Genomic DNA, 20,679 nt, shown 5'->3' on the forward strand with positions numbered 1-20,679 from the left:
TAGAAATTTAAAATTTGTGAGTGTGGAGGTTGAAATTGGAAAAAGGTTTATTTAAGACTAAAAATAAAATAACATATGTTTGAAAACCAATTATAATAATATAATAATATTTTACATTAAAAAATAAAATAAATATAATTAAAATAATAAGTTATTGGACTGAATTGAATATGATTTACTTGTATAAAAAGTATCAATACCGTTGACATTATAAGGGTGCAGGATGCATTAACTCAGACACTAGGAAAATTCTTTCCACACTATATCAATAATTTCAATATGCACCTATTTTGTTATTAAACTAACGAAAATAAGAGAGTGTGAATAAAAAAAATTAAAATTCTTTTTTTAGAATATATTTCTAGATTTTATGTTCCGAATTTTCTTTTTTAAAATATATTTTTATTTATATTTTCTTTTTAAAAATGAAAATTTGATTTTTGAATAATTTTTTAAAAATTCTGAATTTTTAAATTTAGTGTAGAGAATAATTTTGAAAATAATTTTGAGAATAAATTTGCTGAAACACTAACGTGATATAAACCCAATCTGCAAGCCCCAATAACGGAAACACGGTCCACGATGGATTCAATATGGCAGTTGCTTTCTGCACCCAAGCTTTCCTTTTACATCAATCTTTACATTTTTTTTTAAGAGTTATGTTATTTTGACACCTTCTTCCTCCATCTTACATTGACAATAAATACTAATATTTGTAATAATTTCTTTTTAATAAAAATACAAACAAAATGTGGCTCAATTCCCTATCTAGCACCATTTACATCTTTATTTTCCTATCTAGCACCTTTTTGTTTTTATTTTCCTATCTAGCACCCTTTTGTTTTTATTTCCCTATCTAGCACTCTTTTATTTTTTATTTCCCTATCTAGCACCATTTTAAAAATAAATAAATAAATAATAAATTATTATTTTTTTAATAATTTTAATTTTGAATGCATTAAAAAATAAATATTTTTAATGTTTAAAATAATTATAAATATAATTAATGAATAAATAAATGAGTTTTTACAAAATAAAAATAAAAAAGTAATAAATTAAAATTATTTAGTTTAAAATTATTTTTTTTTACAAATGTTACACTTATTTTATTGTTGTTGTTTTTATTTTCTAGACTTATTTATTTTTGTATTTTTTTCTTCTCATTTTTAAGCATTAAGTGTAACATTTGTATTAGTTTTTTTTAGAATTTTGCATTTAGGTAAACACTTCAATATTATTTATGTGTCCACTATTAATTAATACTAATTGACTTTGGTTTTTTTATAAATATGTCCTGTATTTTTTACTTGAAATTAACATGATTACATCATCAATAATAATCAAAATAAATAGTAATTTATGTTTATAGATTCAACTTTTATGTTGTTGTAAAGTTTAATTTTTTATTTTCTTCATTTTAAAAAAAAATAATTTTAAACTAAACATTTTTAATTTATTATTTTTTTATTTTTATTTTGTAAAAACTCATTTATTTATTCATTAATTATATTTCTAATTATTTTAAACATTAAAAATATTTATTTTTTAAAGCATTCAAAATTAAAATTATTAAAAAAATAATAATTTATTATTTATTTATTTATTTTTAAAATGGTGCTAGATAGGGAAATAAAAAATAAAAGAGTGCTAGATAGGGAAATAAAAACAAAAGGGTGCTAGATAGGGAAATAAAAACAAAAGGGTGCTAGATAGGGAAATAAAAATGTAAATGGTGCTAGATAGGGAATTGAGCCAACAAAATGTTTTAAAATTAAAAAAAATTATAAATTTATATAAATGATTAAAATATTAATATTTATTGAGATATAGGATGGAGGATGTGAAATAAACATTTTTGTTTTTTTAAAATCTTGAACTTGTGAATCGAAAGTATATTCGAAATTAGTCTTTCCAAAAGATAAAAGTTACGTTTTGATTTTTTAAGCACAAGAAGCAACTGTTCTTCAATTTGTACCACACAAAAACGGGGTTCTTTCTTTTCGACTTTATTTTTTCTTTGGCAGTGTCATGTCAGCAATTTAGTATTTTCTTTGACAAAAATATTCTTTCTGAAATTTTGAAACATATACTAACGTAACACTGCTAAACATAGCGGTAACTAATTTTTACAATGTTGTAGACAACCAAAATCAAAGTTAAAAAAAAATAGATTTGGATAATTCATTCATTCATTACCACATATTTATGTGGCTAAATCGAAATGGAACAGTATGCAACATGCTCTATGACAAGTATATTATTCCAAGTAAAGTTTCCAATTATAATTACAAAGATGACTGGTACGGAATGGTAGTTCGAGGCACCCAATCATCGCCGTCCAAGAAGTTAGAGACAGTAAAATTGGCTGCTTCAGTGGCATCGACAACATGATACCCAGACCAGTTTACTCGGTTTCCAGTGTTTGAACCAGGACCCATGTTATCATATTCTGCGTAGTACAATGTGCTCAGTGCGAAATTCCCATTCCATTCATGCCAACCAGCAGGAGCTATCAAACTATCCATGAAAGACTGTATATAAACAGTTCTTGAATACTCCTTCCATGGCCTTCCGAGGTATGTTTCCACAGTACCAACCATTGGAGCCAAATCCTGTGCTGCTTTTATGGTGCCATTTTGTATGGAAATGCCAGTGTTTTGATTTGGATCAGTTCGACCTTGTGCAGTGATGGCATTGAATTGTCCACTCAATGGAAGGCGGGGATACATGTTGCAGTTTTGCAAAACAACAGCTGCATTTCCAAATATGAAGTCAACTGTGCCATATATGTCACATTCTCGATAAAACTGCCTCAGAGAATGAGTGTATAAAGTGTCTTGGTACCCTTCAAAACTACAGCTATAGAAGATGGACATATCTGCTCCGTTTCTTACTGCAACTGCTTGGTGCTTGCTTGGCCCAGCAGTGTTGCGGAATGTTATGTTCATTGCTACGAATGCTTGTCCTACCACAGCTGAAAAAATCACCAACAAATTAACATGTGAGAGGCCGATTTCAATAACTATTTAAGAAGAATATTTGAAGTTACATATATATTCACGTTCATGACAATAGATATATATCTATTTAGGATGTTATGCTTACCAAATGTTGCTGAGTTGAATGTTGTAAAGCCATCAACAACATTGTGATCGCCAGTTACAATTGTCCGATTGATGCCATCTCCAATTAACATCAAGAACTTCTTGTTCTTTGCTATAGATACATACTCTTGATATACACCCTCGGTGATAATGATAACGAAGTAGCCATCCGTAACAGCTGTGTTATTTGGTGCAGCAGCTATGGCATCGTTTATGGTGGTAAAGTTTCCACTTCCATCCTTACTAACCACCACAATATCACTCACCACAACGCTTTCTGTGTCATCCGATGTCTGAAGTAGTTTTCTCCCCTGACCTTTAGCAGAATCATAAATGGCACGAACTTTGTTTGGCATCTTCAAGGGTAAACCATCATTCTGGATGGCTCCATGGTGCTGCCATATTTTGTTCTCAGGAACCCAAGCCTTGGTGAACAAATAAAGTGAGACACTATTAAGCTTCATATCATCCGAGAGTTGGGAAGAAAGACCATTCTTCACTCTTGGATCAGAAGCTGAGGTTTGAAGGCCATCTAAACAAGTTTGCTGATTTGTCAAAACAGCACTAAGCAATGTGTGAACATCGTCTGCTTGAGAGGTGGGAAGAACAACGTTAGCTTTATCGACAGTGTCAAGAGTCGTTGATAAGTATTCGAAGTTTAGTTCAGAAAGTAATTGGCAATCTTCAAGAGCCAGGATTGTGGGTTGGGAGAGAGAGGAGGGGTTTTGAAGATAGGAGTACATGGTGTTCAAGAACTTACGAGACTGGGACAGGGATTTTCGAACAGAAATGTGGCAATAGTCATATATGCTACCATTTTGACTAGCAAGAATAAATTTGCAGTAAGAAGGGTCCAAGGTTGAGTGGCATACGGTTTCTGGTGGAACAACTGCATGGCCATTATCAGCTATGGAAATGGACGTGAAGAATGATAGCAGAAGGAAAACACTGAGTGTGCGAGCGTACAAGCTGTTAAAAGCCATAGCCATTGGTATTTTGGATGGAAGATTTTCTTGTGAGTTGAAGATGTGATTGATGCACACATAATTGGGTTCTTATATGGGCTGGGTGACGATTTTGTCTCATCAAAATTACGGAGTTAATGTGGTGATCAATGCATGGCACAAGAGAAGTCAACTTTAAGGAATTTTCGTTGCCTACTTTGTGTTGATGCCGTGGCGACCATTAACATCAACAACTCTAAATCAAATCGCTATGTATGTCACATTTGTTTTGATTAAGAATTTAGGACCAACATTCATTAGGTTTAAAACATCGTGCATGTATCCAAATATTCATAGGAATATCATGTGTACTTCTTTAAATTGGTACCAAGATTTGTTTGGTGATTGACTTATCTGATAAGGAATTGGATATGATTTTAAGCTTGTGATATGGTGGGTTGGTTCCCAGCAATCACAAGACACGGGAACGCAAAACATAAGAATAAGTAAACTAAAGTGGATTGTTTGAAGAATATCTGACAATTGTTTGTGGTTGCATTATATCCCTCGGAAAGTCAATTTTTTTGGTGATGCTCGTAGAATGTTGCAAATAGAATAATGTTTGAGAGATTCTCAGGAATGTATGTAGTCAGATAATTCCCCGTATGCGACAGAGCCATGTATGCTATAAAATATATAACGTTATAGTTATAGCCAACATTTCTTTTGTTTTAGGGTTTTGTTTTTGGTTTATTTCCTTACTCGTGTCCACCAACCAACCCCTGCACGTAATATTTTGTTATCGTCCAAAACTTGGCAGATTCATTGGTTTTCAAATTTCTCCCAGACAAATTTTTAAAACATTCATGTTTGAGAAATACATCCTCAGAATATTTGAGGTTGTCTTTTTATTACACCATTTTTTTTATCCTTTTGTTTTTAGTGAAGTTCTATGTTAATTGGACCATTTTGTTTTTTAAAAAAAAATTGTTTATTTTTTAGAAATCATGTTATTAATGTATGACTCTCTTTTATTATAAAAACATATTAAAGATTTACTATTTTTCGGATATGAAAAGAGGAGAAAATTTAGATATCGATGTATTAAAAGACGTAAAATACAGAAGTCTAGACAAAACAATGATATTAAATTTTCTTCTTACATGAAGATTTGCGAAGGAAAGTTTGGTGATCGACTATAATCAATTATCTAATTATTTTGATAATTGTATCATCAATATTTATTAATATATTTTATTATATTATAACAATAAATAATTAAAATAAAAATAAATAAACAAAAAAAGATATATTTAATGTTTTGTCAATATATGTTTTATATTATAAAAACTAAAATAAATAATTTAATTTAAATTTTGATATCTTATAAATATTTTATTTTATTTTAAAATAGAATTATTTTTGTTTATTGAAATTTTATAATAATTTGTTATTTTAGTTTACATGTAATTATTTTTTACATTAAACAAGTTTTCAAATTTTATTTTTATAAATATATATAGCATATAATTAAATTGATTCTATCATATCAGTTAAAATTATTATAAATGTTTCACTTAATTCAAATATCCTTACTTTTTCATTCTCTTTTTCTTTTCTTTCATCGTCATCCTTATCCAATTGAAAGAAACCTAAAAGAAATCAATTTAGAGGTTGTTATGGAAATAAAAGTCATTGGTAAGATGAAATCAGCCTCAACTTAAGAAAAATTTGTTGAGACTTACTTTAGTTTGAGGAGGAGATTTATGGGAGGGAGAAAATGGATTTGTGAGGATTAGAAAGGATATGTGAAGTTCTTTGGATTGAGAAATGATAAAATCGATTTGTGATGATAGTTTATTGTAAATTTATAAATTTATCCTTATTATAAAAAATATTTGAATAATGAATTTTGATTTTTTTTTAGATTTGAATTGATTAAATTTTTCTAATATATAATATTTATAATTACTTATATTTTTCAATAAAAAATATAATAGAAAATATTTTTGTGTTAAATTGAAATAAATTTATTAAATATATTAAAATTTATGAAACTAATATTTATTATTATATTCATTTATTATTTTATATAATTATATATGTTTTGTTGATATTATAATTTTTTTTATTTTTTTATTTTCATTATTTATAATTATATGTTGTTATTAATAATATAATTAAATACTTTTAAAATTATTAAATAAATTTATGTAATCTTTAATTTTGTATATAGTAATAAAATGCATGCACATGGATATTTGGGTAAAATACAAGAATGCTATATGAATTAGCACAAATTTCTTCATTTGTGTTAAAAGTGAAAGAAAGGTCTTTATCCTCTCCTCCATCCACTCCACCACTCTCAAAATCATTGAAATAAACATAAAAAAAAACACTCACTCCTTCCTTATACTCAGAAATAAACACAATATTTTCATAAATGAGGTTTTTTTACCACACAAATCCTTATTGAGTTTCGAGTCATGTTTATTGATTGACGACATTCATAAAGCAAGTAACGGTTTAAGCTTCTAATGCACAAATTAAAAGTAAAACAGAAAGACTAAGAAGACATAATCCAAGATAAGATTAGGAGAGTATATTATAAGTTTACTTTATTGGAATACACGTATGATATAAAAAATAACACTTTAAGTTATAAAGAAAAAAATATTTCTTTTTATTTTACAAATATATTTTTTCACTAATAATCAAATAAAATATTAATTAAAAAATCTTGAAAATGTTGTATAACCTTTACATAAATTAAGTTAACACTTACGTAAAATTATAAAGTGCCTTTTGAAGGTAATGTATCCTTTCCCTTAATATATGTATTAAATTTGCGTAAATCTAATGATAGAGTAGCAGAGATTTTATTGATTTATAAATACAACAGAGAGAGACTTGCATCAGACTTACAAAAACTGTTAAGCAACTTTGCTCTTATTACACGTAACTATCTCGGAACTTGAAGGTTTGACTATATCAATCCACTACTATACGGAACTCCAGTTTGAGGAAGCCAGTCATCTCCTTCTAAAAAGTTAGACACGGTAAAATTAACCGCATCAGTAGCATTGATAACATGATAACCAGACCATGTTACTCGGTTTTCGGTGCTTGAACCTGGTCCTGTGTTGTTGTACTCAGCATAGTACGAGGTGTTTAGGGCAAAATCTCCACTCCATTCGTGCCACCCAGCAGGATTTATCAAACTATCCATGAAAGACTGCATATAGACTGTTCTTGAGTACTCTTTCCATGGTCTCCCGAGATATGTTTTCACGGTACCAACTACAGGAGCCAAATCAGCAGCAGCTTTTATAGTGGAGTTCTGAATGGAAGTGCCTGTGTTTTGATTTGGATCTGTTCTCCCTTGTGCAGTGATGGCATTGAATTGGCCACTCATGGGAAGGCGTGGGTACATGTTACATGTTTGGAAAACAACAGCAGCATTTCCAAATATGAAGTCAACGGTTCCATAGATGTCACATTCACGGTAAAACTGTCTAAGAGAATGCGTGTACAAGGTGTCCTGATACCCCTCAAAGCTGCAGCTGTAAAAAGTGGAATTATCTGCTCCGCTTCTCAGTGCAACTGCTTGGTGCTTGCTTGGCCCAGCAGTGTTTCGGAATGTAATGTCAACAGCTACGAACCATGGTGCTACCACAGCTACAAGTGCACACCAAATTTCATGTTAGAGGTCAAAAGAGAGATAAATTCGTTATCTTGCTATGTTAGCATGTTTTGTTATGAAATTATTTTTTTCAAAAGTTCTATACAAAAAGTTAAAACGGCAAACATTGAGTCCAGATTTGTAAGTTTAAACATACACATTAGGAAGATATGTATATTTAATTTTCTCACCAAATGTTGCTGAGTTGAATGTTGTGAAGTTATCGACAACATTGTGATCACCGGTGATAATCGTTTGATTGATCCCATCTCCAATCATCATCAAGTACCTTTTGTTTTTTATTATGGATACATACTCTTGATACACACCTGCAGTGATAAAAATTAAAAAGTAACCATCGGCAGCAGCTGTGTTATTTGGCGCAGCTGCTACAGCATCGTTGATGGTAGTGAAGTTCCCGCTTCCATCCTGACTAACAACCACAATATCATTGACCAAAACACTATCGCTGCTATCATCAAGTAGTTTTCTGCCGTGACCTCTAGCAGAATCATAGATGCCACGTACACGGTCAGACATCTTCAATGGTAAACGACCGTTGCGGAAACCCAAGTGTCTCCCATTGGGTTGCCATGAAGTTGAGATTTTCTTCTCAGGCACCCAACCCTTGGTGAACAAGTCAAGCGAAACACTGTGAAGCTTCGTGTCATTCGAGAGTGATGAGAAGAGACCACTCTTCACTCTTTGATCAGAAGCTGTGGTCTGTAAGCCATCTAAACAAGTTTCCTGGTTTGTCAAAGCAGCACTAAGCATGGTTTGCTGGTCTTCAGCTTGAGTGGTGGGAAGATCACCGCTAGCTTTATCAACATTGTCGAGTGCGTTTGATAGGTATTCAAAGGTTTGGTCAGCGAGGAATTGACAGTCTTCAAGGGCGCGAATTGTGGGAAGAGACAAAGAGGATCTGTCTTTGAGGAAGGAGTTTACTAGGTTTAAGAATTTGCGAGACTGGGACAAGGATTTTCGGACAGAAATTCGACCATAGTCAAAGATGGTGCCATTTTGATTAGCAAGCACAGATTTGCAGTAGGAAGGATCTATGGTGGATTTGCAAATGGTTTCTGGTGGAACAACATCACGTTTACTGTTAGAAGCTATGGAAATGGGTGACAAGAAGGATAACACAAGAGAAACACAGAGCGTAACAAGGGACAAGTTCTTAAAAGCCATTGGGTTTTCGAAAGAAGGAAACGTGAGGAGCTTGAAGCTATAAGAATGTATGAGAATGAAATTTATGCTGTTGGAGGCTCTTATATATAGGGCCAAGACGAAGACAATTTGATCTTATAAAATTGTTGGTCGTAAATCGAAATCTGAAATTAGAACGAAGACACCACACGTATAAAAATGTCAACTACAAGGACTTTGCGTTTCCGAAGCTACTTCATGTTGTGGCTACCATGATCAACACAATGAACTCGCTACCAACTCGCGATAATAAAATATTTTCAAAGTTGTTGAGTAGAAATTCATTGAACTGGATATAATATACAAGTATACAAATGTTTGGTTTTATGCGTATATATTCTAAAATGAAAAGAAAAAAAAAGTTCTAATTTAACTCTTAAAGTCAATAGCGTTATATTAATTGATATGATTCTTAATATTACAGAACAAAACTATTTGGTTATTAAAATTAGTATTATCATTGTACTAAAGAAGAAAAAATTGTAAGAAAAAAGTGGTATTATCAATTTTTATGTGGGAAAAGGAGCTTTTGGTCTTATAAATTACTTTATCTCTGTTTTTTTTTTATAGAAACTCGTATCATTGGACTTGAAAAGCAGGATCATCGGGAAATTTTACAATTATTGGATTATACCATCAAATACTCTCAATTGTTAACAAGTGAATATGCTCTCTTCTTAATTTTCTATTTTTAAAATTTATAAAAATGTAATGTTCCTCTAAGAAAACTAGGATAAATTGTCAATTTAAATTATGTTTTATAAAATATAATGAATATTGTCTCAAATATAAGGTATAGAGTGTATTTTATTTCTTTTGAAGAAGATAGTCGTTATCTTTTTTTCTATCCATAATTTGACTTTTGTTGGACTTTTTTTAATGATATTTGTTTATATACCAAATGTGTTTTATTTCGACATCTTATTTGCAAAATATGGTATGGCTTTATTTAGATTATGCACAATCATGTTCTTTTTAACCTTCACGATACTTTTAATTTGATAATAAAAGTTAGATGTAGATTACTGGATGGTGTTCAATGTTTTTTGTTTGTCAAGAGTGGATGGTTGTGTTCAATGTTTTTTTAATCATTGTAACAATCTTTTTGTTTCTCTTTTATCCTTTTAAACTAACTTATAGTTAAGACTCATTAGATTGAGTAGCCCTTGTACTCAACTTCTAATTAATAACACCTTGCTTAAACTACTTTTTCTTCTCTTCATTAATGGGCAATCAATAAAAAAAAATGGTAATGGTAGTGTCTCATTTGATTTGTTTAGGGAACAAATTGTTAGAGAAAAAAATTGCCACACTCACAAGTTGATAGTGTGAATGTAAACAAGCAATAGCTCATCCCATACGGAATATGCCAAAAAGGTATCTCGTGAAGCAGCAGCAGTATTTGATTATCTGAGTGGATCTCGAAAATGAAATTCAAAGGGTAGACCAAATGCGAATGAACTTTAGTTTCGTGGATTGCGTAACCTCACTTGGAAACCTACATTTTTTTACTTCTCTATTTTCCATTTTTTCGGCACCTTTAAGGAGCAATTTAGTGTTTACATTAAGAACATATTATATTATAGCTAAAATGTACTACCGATAATATGTCGATAACATTTTCAATATCTCGATATCCATATAAAAAAATCTCAAAACGTCATTACTTACTATCATAAGAGATTATCTATAGAGCATGATTAAAGTGTAATTAGTCTCTTCAAAGCTCTACGAGTTGGTTCATAACACAAAGGTCTAATCAAAAGATATAAATAGGAGAAACACCCAACCCAAAAGATACAGGTAAGTTTTAATCAATCATAACACTTACATATCGTATTTGAATTAACTTGAGCGTTGGAATATCTTTACATTTATTCTCACTACTGATAAAAACGAAAAAAGTGATTGAAACTAAGAGATTAAGTGAAGAAAAGAAACACTCTTGAAATAATACGACCATCTAAAAACATTAAATATATTAAATATATTGAATCTCTTATGTTTTGTCATTGGCAAAACCAAATTCTTCCTATTATTTATTTTTCAGAAAAAACTAAGTGCTAACTTATTACAACTTTTGTATTGTTTAAGACAAATTCTGCCTTGACCCTTTATTTTCGTGTTATAATGGCTTAAAAAATAAGCCAAACTTGACTTTGTGTTAACGCATGAGGATGATGGAGCGATGTGCACTTGAGATGAAACACCTCTTCACAAGTTGGAAGCAAAGCTCTTTTATAAAGATAGTATTTATAGCCAACGCGTTGAAGAGAATCAAAGTGTGCCTTAAAATCAAAATAAGCAAAAAGAGGTTATGCCTGTGAACTTAATTTACATGCTCTTCATGTGCACGTACGTATATTATTCATTAGTTAACTTTTATGAACACTGCCACTGGGGTTTAAGTAATGCTTATTGCTAACAGCCAATATAAGCTGGGTTTAGTGTTAATATAACTTTTAACTATTCTTTTATTAATTTATTTAGTTGACACCTGGGACAATGACGCGTTTGTTCCTTGTTATGTGCTTTGACCGTCTAGTAAGGAACAAAAATGTAAACGTGGGTTTGAAATGGAAAGTGTTAGAAAATGAATTGTTGAAATAGGTATATAGGGAAGTGGGAATTCATAAACAAAAGACATGGAATCTTAGTCGCAGGTTAACAAAATATTTAGAATACACATCTAACTTAACAAAGGGATTTGGCTGAAATGCACTTAAATATCCAGCCTGTAGCAAGCATACATGCTGAAAATTTTCTAAGCCGGTGCATATAGAATCGTCTGCATGCCAAATTTGATTCTATATATATATAAATTATTTTACTAACACGAGGATAGCCCAAAAATCTGACTCAAAACACATTATAGTTATGGTGCCAATCTAAATGATCTTGTGGACAACTTAAATTATTTCTGATATATTTTTAACATTTAAAATTATTATTCACCAATCAAGAAAATGTTGCATAAGAAATAACGAACCTGATAATTGAATGAAATTATCGAATTGCTCTGTTTATTTTCCTCACTGCATTCCCTTACTGTTGACGCTTCTACATCAACATCATTGTAAAAGAAGAAAAAGAATGTTACACTTAGAAGAAGAATAAAAAAAATCTCTTTCCAAAAAACTTGTTTAAGAAAATTCATTTTAAAAAGCGTACTTCAGAAGATATTATATACGTTCCAGAAAGTTTGTTCCTGAAATCATGTATCAGGAAACTTTTTTAAGAAAGTATCTTATACATTTTATAAATTTTATTTCACGATCTTATTTTAGAAATTTTATTATGTTTTGAAAAATATATTTCATGAATTTCAGAAAACGTGTTATAAAAAAAATATTTACTTTAAATAATGATAATCCAGAAGTTACTTTAAAAAGAGTAAAATAATTATTTTAAAAAATTATGGTATGTAGGTTCAAAAATGGAGGGTGGAGAAAATAAAAGCCTACAAGGAATGACCCAACTCATTTAAAAAGCCCTACATTAAATTCTCAAACAATCTATTCAAGACATTTGCTTCCTGCATTTAACAAATTTAGGCCCGCACCCATCATTGACACAAAATGACCAAAATGACCTCTATTTTTGGAATCTGTATTCCAAAATATATTTATGAAATTTGTTTTCTGAAATATTTCTTTTTTAGAAATGCATTTTTTATATTCTGGTTTTTTTTATAATAAAATTTTGATTTTTTTTAAAAAAACACAAATTTATTTTCTATTTTATTTTTAATTTCATATTTTCAATTTCAAAATAAGAGACAATTTTAGATTTTCAAAAATTGAGTGGATAAAATAATTTGATGCAAAAATGAATTGCGATTCAAAGTGTGTGGCTCCTTACCTTGTCCTTCACAGGGGGACAATACAAGTTTGCACAATAATAAAATAATACACAGCGAAAACAAATCTCTGAATATACAAGAACTTAAGAGGAAGATTGAATCTCTGACAATATAATTGTAGCATCATAAATTAGATCATGGGCACCCAAATTTTAAATGTGAAGAACTTAATCTAAGAGCTAAAAACTATTATTGCAATTTTGTGTGATTTTAAAAAGAAAGAGTCTTAGTTGTTTAAAAAATCGACGACTATAGTTGAATTCAATTAATCAACGAGATTAAAAGTGGATTTATTAAAAAACGGTAATAAAATAATCCGATATTATAATTTTTTTTTGTTAAATATTTAACATAAAACATGTAAGAATCTTTTTTTTTATATATTTTATGTTTTTTCTGTTCTTTATAAATCAATGTTTAATATGTTATAATCAAACAGTGATGTCCAAGACGCCAAAACTGAAGATCCGTGATTCCTTAAAATCAACATTTTGTTTTTGCGATAATAAAACTCAATACCTTAAATTTGACTTTTATCACCCTGCAGTACGCAAATGACTTTTCCTCAACTTGATTTTTTAAATAAATTATACATATGTATTACTAAAAAAAGTATAATTTAAAATATTATAAATATTTGTGTTGTGGTATTTAAAAATAGAAATATACAATAATAGCATAATTTAAATTATAAACATTTATAAATTAATTATTAATTTTATGAATAAATTTAACGTATAAAATAATATCATTTTCAATTTATTCATCGGATACGTTAGTTAAAATTTATGAAATACTCATATTATATATATATATTAAAAATTGAAAATTCAGTCCATCGTATAGGAACTGATTTGCTTTCTTTAAACTGACGAAATGAACTAATTCGTTTTATATTCCTAAAGGGAGTGGAAGGAGAATCACATTTATTTATTTTTATGTAATTTTTTATATTGTTTGAAAATTAAAATACAAAATATAGATTAGAAAACCTAATATGAAGATTTTTTTATATAACATAAAAACCAATATTGAAAATTTACTCTTTGACCCATGCACATTCATTGAACCTTAATGGGAGTCGGGGAATCTTATTTTAACGTAAGTGTCATATATTTTACAAAATATATTTCATTACTATTTTAAATTTATTAAAAACTATAACAGATTAAAATAAATAAATTAATAAAAAACTTTATTGATTATAATTTTTAATAAATTTTAATTAATAATAAATAAATTATAACTTTTAATTAAATAAATTATATTTTAAATAGTATCTATATTTTTACAAGAAAATTATTAAATAAAAATCAATTTTTAAGATAAAAAATAATTAATTATTATAATAACTAAATTAGAAACCATTTTAAAGACTAAAAATATTATTAGTTTCTAAATTAGTTTATATTATTGATAAATATTTTCTAAATTTGTATCTAATTAGCTACCAAAATTTTAATTATTAATTATTTAGATTTTAAATTTGGTAGAAAAACATTGATAGTTAATTAGATACCAGTTTAAAAACTATTTATCAATAGAAAAAATTAATTAGAAATCAATAATTGTTTTGTCTTAAAAAAATAGTCTTTAATTTAGTCACTATAATAATTAATTATTTAAAAAAAAATTAAAGGTTAAATACATTATTGTAAGCTTAATTTTATAATTATTGATCATTATTTAGTCGAAATGGACATTATTAAATTTGTCCCCTTCAATTAAGATCACTTTTAAAAGTTTTCTGTTGCAATTAGCTGAGGATAATTATGGGAAGTTATGGTCCTGTCGCTGTGCCCTGCAAGATTGGTAATTATTTGTACCAAAAGGGTTAAGCATAAATATAAGTTAGCCAACATGTTTTGTGCCTGCTTTTAGCAAACGTAACTCTCGTCTATTTATGACTAAATTTAAATTTCTTGTTAAATGAAAATTCTTAAAATCTTATATTTATTTTAATAGTTAATAATTATGATTTGTGATATGAAATAATTTAGAAATAAATATATTAAAACCAATATTGGTGGGCCAATGTATCCTATGACCTTAATCAAATTTTGATGTCCGCAGCAACGGTGACACAAATGGCATTGGTATACTGACTGACATAAAGAATAATGTTTCATGTCATTTACTTCAAATTCAAAATCAAAATATATTATTATTATATTCTAAAATTTTATTTATATTATTTTTTATTAAGAAAATATAATATTTTATTATTTTATTATTAAAAGGGTTGTAAAGGAGAATGAAAAACAAAATTAGTGTCAAATAGATTTTTTTAAAAAAATAAAAAGAATAATGATAGTTTCACACTTTTAGGTAGTTATATAAAAAAAATAAAAAATTAGGTAGTATCACGTTCATAATCAAATATATTATTATTTTATTTTAAAATTATATATATATATATTAATTTTTATTAAGAAAACATAATATTTTATTATTAAAAATTTCAAATAGAAAGGATTTTCATAAAAGAAAAAATCCTCTTTTAATAATAAATATTATATTTTTTAATTAAAATAATATAAACAAAAAATTAAAATAAAATAATAATACATTTGATTATAAGTAAATATAGGTATAACTTAAGGGTGACATCCTATCCTATAATTATTCACCCTCATAGTTTCACATGGTCTATGCTAAGTTGAATGATATTTTTTGGTATTGATTAAATAATAACTGGTATAAAATAGCTTATAAACAATTATAACTTCATCATGGTGTTTCTTTCTGTATCAATTATTACATAATGAATGCAAAATGATGTGGTCGAAAGCTATTTTTTGGAGTATCTAACAAAAACATAACATATAGTGATTAAATTTAGGAAACAAATTGAAACAGAAGAAGAAATGGGAAAGAACAAAAGTAAATTACACAAAGAGAAAGTAATGTGCATGCATGTAAACATGCTCAAGCCAACTAATTAATCTTATTCATTCGATAACAATAAGGTAAACAACAATTTTGTCTGTGGATGTGAGAGTGAGAGAGACAAACAGTGAATGAGATCTGAAAGAAGCCCCACTAATACATTAATGGCAACAACTACCCACCCTATTTATCCACACAATTTCTACCACCCATTGCACACATTCCAGAGATCCACCTGCTTTCACTTCCTCTCTTTTTCTTCTTCTTCTTTTCTCTCTGCCATGTTCAACCCCGTCAGTAGAAAAACCCCACCCATGCTACCTCACATACCCTGCATTTTCTCTGCGGTTCATGTTCTACTCCTTTTTTCAGTAACCCAATTCAGCATCACCGCAGGAGCAACAAGATCCCTCCAACAAAATCACCTCCATTTCCATGTAGCAAACTCAACATGCGAGGGAACACTTTACCCGGACCTCTGCGTCTCAACCCTTACCTCTTTCCCAGATCTCACCTCAAAAACCGTCCCAGAAATGATACGTTCTGTCGTGAACCACACCATATACGAGGTCACATTGTCCTCCTCCAACTGCAGCAGTCTCCGAAAGAAGCTCCCGGGTCTCAACAAACTCGAAAAGCGAGCTCTCGACGACTGCCTCAACCTCTTCGACGAAACCGTGGAGGAGCTCAAAACCACCGTCAAGGATCTCTCCCAGAGCACAATAGGGTCGAAGCGCTACCACGACTCGCAGACTTTCTTAAGCGGCGCCATGACCAACCTCTACACGTGTCTGGATGGCTTTGCATACAGCAAAGGGAACGTGAGAGACAGGATTGAGGAGGGGGTGTTGGAGATTTCGCATCTCGTGAGCAACTCCTTGGCCATGCTGAAGAAAGTTCCCGAAAAGAAGAAACAGTCCAAGAACGAGGTTTTCCCCGAATATGGAAAGATGAAAGATGGGTTCCCCTCGTGGGTTTCCCCTAACGACCGGAAGTTGCTTCAAGCTGCTGTGAATGAAACGAAGTTTGACCTCGTTGTGGCCAAAGATGGCAGTGGCAACTTCACCACTATCGGTGCAGCAGTGGCTGCGGCTCCAAACTCCAGCGCCACTAGGCAAGTACACTACCACCTTATCATCACGTTATCACCTCACTTTCCAAAAGTAAAAAATCATAAAATAAATAGTTTGTGCAATATCAAAAAACATAACATGAGAGAATTGTTCTTGGTTTTGGCATTATATATTAAATGGTTTGACGTTTTACGAAGTGGTATTAAATTTGAAGTGTAGATTTGTGATACACATAAAAGCTGGGGCATACTTCGAGAACGTGGAGGTAATCAGGAAGAAGAGCAATCTAATGTGGGTGGGAGATGGAATTGGAAAGACTGTTGTGAAGGCTAGCAGGAACGTCGTGGATGGCTGGACCACTTTCCAATCTGCCACTGTCGGTGCGTTTCACTCAAACATTTCTTCCTCTTATAAACTTGTTTGGTATTCATTATTGAAGCCTTTAAATACAATAAACATGGAAACAACAGTTACAATTAATAATTTATCTTAATTAATGTTCATTCAATTTGGAGAAAATAATGATAACAATATAGGAATAAATAGAGAGAGAAGTCAACATTAAAAATGTCCACACGACAAAAATATGATTGCTTCAATTATTAGAAGTAGTAGAAGGTAAAACAGACATTCGAACGCGTAATTTGGATTAGGCCAAGGCAGATCAATTTCCTGCCGCCACTTTAGGCTTTTCAGAATAAAGTGGGAAGCACTTAGACACGGATCTCTATCTTTAGATCCTCTATATAGTAACTTATATATCACAATCACGTGCCAGTGTCGGTTCTCTGTTCACAAAAATTACTATTATCGGAATCTGGGTTTGTCATACGACCATGTTAAAAGTTTTTAGTTCAACCACCTAGTTGAACACTGAAATAGATCAAAGTTCAATTTTCATCTATAATCGTAAATTCTCCCTATTAATTAGACAAGTGTAAAGACGTATAGAGATCATCGTCACCAATCAAATAATTGTAGTGCAGGTGACACGAAAGAACTGTTAATCGATATCTGCGTTTGAAAGACACTCTCGTCTCGTTTTATTATAAATTTTAGAATATCAAATACATTTTTTAATATTAGTTTTAAAATATTAAACGTAATACAAAGTAGAATAAAGGAAATAAAAAGTTTACCGATTTGCTTATGTAAAACACATATCAATTGAGGCAAAGATCTGAAATAAAAAAATGTGTCAAGCCTAACAATTAATTAAATGGGAGATGATAGTTTTACACTATTTTTTTATTCTTTTATTTAATAATAATTTTTATTATTTATTATTAAATACAATATCTTATTATTAAAAGGTGTTGTAAAGTAAAAGTAAGAGAAAAAGTGGGTGTTAAATGATAATTTTTTCCAATTAAATCCATATATCAAAGCTGAGATTAACATATCAATTACTTCTTTTTCCTGCGATTAACTAACTAATATGTATCAAGCCTATTAATTAAGGGAAATTTGAAAGGATTAGTGCTGAAATTTGGTTTTGCAACACTAATACTTTATAACAATTATTTGTTGGCAGTTAATTACATATACATTATTTTATAAGTAATGTTATTTTTCCATGATAATTAACTTGAGATCTAAGTTCTAAAGAAGAATTAGCATGTGAATAATTGGAAGGGACTAAATAACATTTTTATTTTAAATTGAAAATGGATGGATTTACTTGATGGAGAGCACAAAAAGGAGCAATAGATATATTGCATAAAGAGTTTTGTCTTATATGTTATCTGATCACATACTGTAAAACCAAAATCTGGTGTCCTTCATGACGTTGACACCTTGGCTTTATATTTTATAACAGCTGCCGACAACTCTAACTATAAACACTTACCTTAGCTTTTTACATTATTTTTTTTTTTTTATCATTTTGTTCCACAAACACCAGGAAATTAGCGGGTTACACTACAAGAAAATCATGAAATAGAAACTAATTTTTAGAGACTAAAATAATTAGTTACAATAGAAACTAAAATAGAGATCATTTTATAAACTAAAAAAAAAATTGGTTTCTAAGTTAGTTTCTATTATTTTCTATTATTGTTAAATAGTTTCTAAATTGGTATCTAATTAGCAACTAAGATTTTAGATACCAATTAGTTAGTTTCTAAATGTAGTCTCTAAAATCTTGATTGCTAATTAGATACCAATTTAGAATTTATTTAACAATAATAGAAAATAATAGAAACTAATTTAGAAATCAATTTTTTTTTAGTTTCTAAAATGTTCTCTAATTTAGTTACTATTGCAACTAATTATTTTGGTTTCTAAAAATTGGTTTCTATTTCATGATATTTTTGTAATGTTAGTATAGTTCGATTTTGTATTAAAAACTATATATAATTAAACATATGAATCTATCAATATTTACAACTTTTCAATTTATTTTAACCGATAAGAAGAAATTATTAAATAATTCAGGATCTCGACTTATCTATGATTCCTACTAATCTCCACGTCATACATATTCAGATCTTTTAGATCCCCATAAAAGAAATAAAACTAACAATACTTAAAATAACGTATTCATTTATATTCAGTAAGTGCTAAACTACACACGAGATCAAAATATAGGGCACTAACAATATTTAATTAGAAGTCATACAAATACATGTTTATTATATGAGGGTTAGATTATACACTAGGATCAAAACATGGAACTTTTTACTATGGAGATTTTTTATTTATTAAAATTGGATATTTTTTATAATAAAAATTACAATTTTTTTCAAAATAAAATCTTATCATATTTTAAAAACTAATTTCCCGAATGGTATAATAAGACTAACAAACACTCAGTAAGATAGACTCAAAATGATTCTAATACCATAATACAAAATGAACTTTAAATTTAATTTAATTTCATAAAACCAACTCGTGAAATGATGTTTGCCCCGGTTATATGAATTGTCTTCATTTCTATTTCTAGTCAACTAAGATCTCCAACATAAACATAAGAGAGTAGTGTTCCATGGTGGTAAAAAAACCCCAAAACATAATGAGTGAAACTAATTATTGTGTATGTATTTGATATGTTTGTGGTTTTCAGCTGTGGTCGGAGACGGATTCATAGCAAAGGGTATAACCTTTGAGAACTCAGCTGGGCCGAGCAAACACCAAGCTGTGGCTCTAAGAAGCGGTGCTGACTTATCAGCCTTCTACCAGTGCAGCTTTGTTGCCTACCAAGACACGCTCTATGTCCACTCTCTGCGTCAATTCTACCGCGAATGCGACGTTTATGGAACCGTCGACTTCATCTTTGGTAATGCAGCAGCGGTGCTCCAGAACTGCAACTTGTACGCACGCAAACCCAATCCAAACCAGAAGAACCTGTTCACCGCACAAGGCAGAGAAGACCCTAACCAAAACACGGGCATTTCCATCATCAACTGCAAGGTTGCAGCAGCTGCGGATTTGATCCCTGTCAAATCTGAGTTCAAGAATTACTTGGGTCGTCCCTGGAAGAAGTATTCCAGGACTGTTTATCTGAATTCTTTGATGGAGGATCTCATAGACCCTGCAGGGTGGTTGGAATGGGATGGCAACTTTGCATTGGATACTTTGTATTATGGAGAGTACAACAATAGAGGTCCCGGTGCAAATACAAGTCGCAGAGTTACGTGGCCTGGTTACAGGGTCATCACCAACTCCACTGAGGCAAGCCAGTTCACTGTTGCAAATTTCATTCAAGGCAATGAATGGTTGACCTCTCTTGGCATTCCATTCTTCTCTGGTTTGAGTTGAATGCCTGCATGCTCTTATTCAATAAAGGATATGTTTTTTCTCTTTCTTCTTTCTGCTGCCAATAAAGTCAAAAGAAGTAAGTGTTCTGTTTATCGTAGATTATGTACTTTCTTCTGCATAATTTATGGGATATATGAGAATATCAGAGTTTCAAACATAA

The 20,679-nt window shown here is 30.0% G+C and overlaps 3 protein-coding genes across 3 annotated transcripts; 1 reads left to right on the top strand and 2 right to left on the bottom strand.

The window, feature by feature from the left end:
- Nucleotides 1–2,158: 2,158 nt before the first annotated feature.
- On the bottom strand, nucleotides 2,159–4,126 carry LOC137814760 (pectinesterase). Its single transcript, XM_068617651.2, has 2 exons — nucleotides 3,106–4,126; nucleotides 2,159–2,974 (listed from the first exon to the last, which is right to left on the bottom strand). The coding sequence occupies exons 1-2, from the start codon at nucleotides 4,091–4,093 to the stop codon at nucleotides 2,286–2,288; spliced, it is 1,677 nt and encodes a 558-aa protein (XP_068473752.1). The 5' UTR covers nucleotides 4,094–4,126; the 3' UTR covers nucleotides 2,159–2,285.
- A 2,782-nt stretch (nucleotides 4,127–6,908) lies between these two features.
- Nucleotides 6,909–8,969, bottom strand: LOC137814758 (putative pectinesterase/pectinesterase inhibitor 7). Its single transcript, XM_068617650.2, has 2 exons — nucleotides 7,922–8,969; nucleotides 6,909–7,726 (listed from the first exon to the last, which is right to left on the bottom strand). Exons 1-2 carry the CDS (start codon nucleotides 8,916–8,918, stop codon nucleotides 7,035–7,037), a joined length of 1,689 nt encoding a protein of 562 aa, XP_068473751.1. The 5' UTR covers nucleotides 8,919–8,969; the 3' UTR covers nucleotides 6,909–7,034.
- A 6,744-nt stretch (nucleotides 8,970–15,713) lies between these two features.
- Nucleotides 15,714–20,679, top strand: LOC137814762 (pectinesterase). The gene is made up of 3 exons (XM_068617653.1): nucleotides 15,714–16,801; nucleotides 16,980–17,140; nucleotides 19,825–20,679. The coding sequence occupies exons 1-3, from the start codon at nucleotides 15,819–15,821 to the stop codon at nucleotides 20,517–20,519; spliced, it is 1,839 nt and encodes a 612-aa protein (XP_068473754.1). The 5' UTR covers nucleotides 15,714–15,818; the 3' UTR covers nucleotides 20,520–20,679.

This window comes from Phaseolus vulgaris, chromosome 1 (genome assembly GCF_051622355.1).
Source record: "Phaseolus vulgaris cultivar YP4 chromosome 1, ASM5162235v1, whole genome shotgun sequence".
NCBI lineage: Eukaryota > Viridiplantae > Streptophyta > Magnoliopsida > Fabales > Fabaceae > Phaseolus > Phaseolus vulgaris.

Coding starts and splice junctions, on each gene's coding strand:
- LOC137814760 (XM_068617651.2), bottom strand. CDS start 4,093: ATGGCTATGGCTTTTAACAGCTTGTACGCTCGCACACTCAGTGTTTTC. Junction 2,975..3,105: donor ATTCAACTCAGCAACATTTG/GTAAGCATAACA, acceptor TGATTTTTTCAG/CTGTGGTAGGACAAGCATTC.
- LOC137814758 (XM_068617650.2), bottom strand. CDS start 8,918: ATGGCTTTTAAGAACTTGTCCCTTGTTACGCTCTGTGTTTCTCTTGTG. Junction 7,727..7,921: donor ATTCAACTCAGCAACATTTG/GTGAGAAAATTA, acceptor GTGCACTTGTAG/CTGTGGTAGCACCATGGTTC.
- LOC137814762 (XM_068617653.1), top strand. CDS start 15,819: ATGAGATCTGAAAGAAGCCCCACTAATACATTAATGGCAACAACTACC. Junction 16,802..16,979: donor CCAAACTCCAGCGCCACTAG/GCAAGTACACTA, acceptor TTTGAAGTGTAG/ATTTGTGATACACATAAAAG. Junction 17,141..19,824: donor TTTCCAATCTGCCACTGTCG/GTGCGTTTCACT, acceptor TGTGGTTTTCAG/CTGTGGTCGGAGACGGATTC.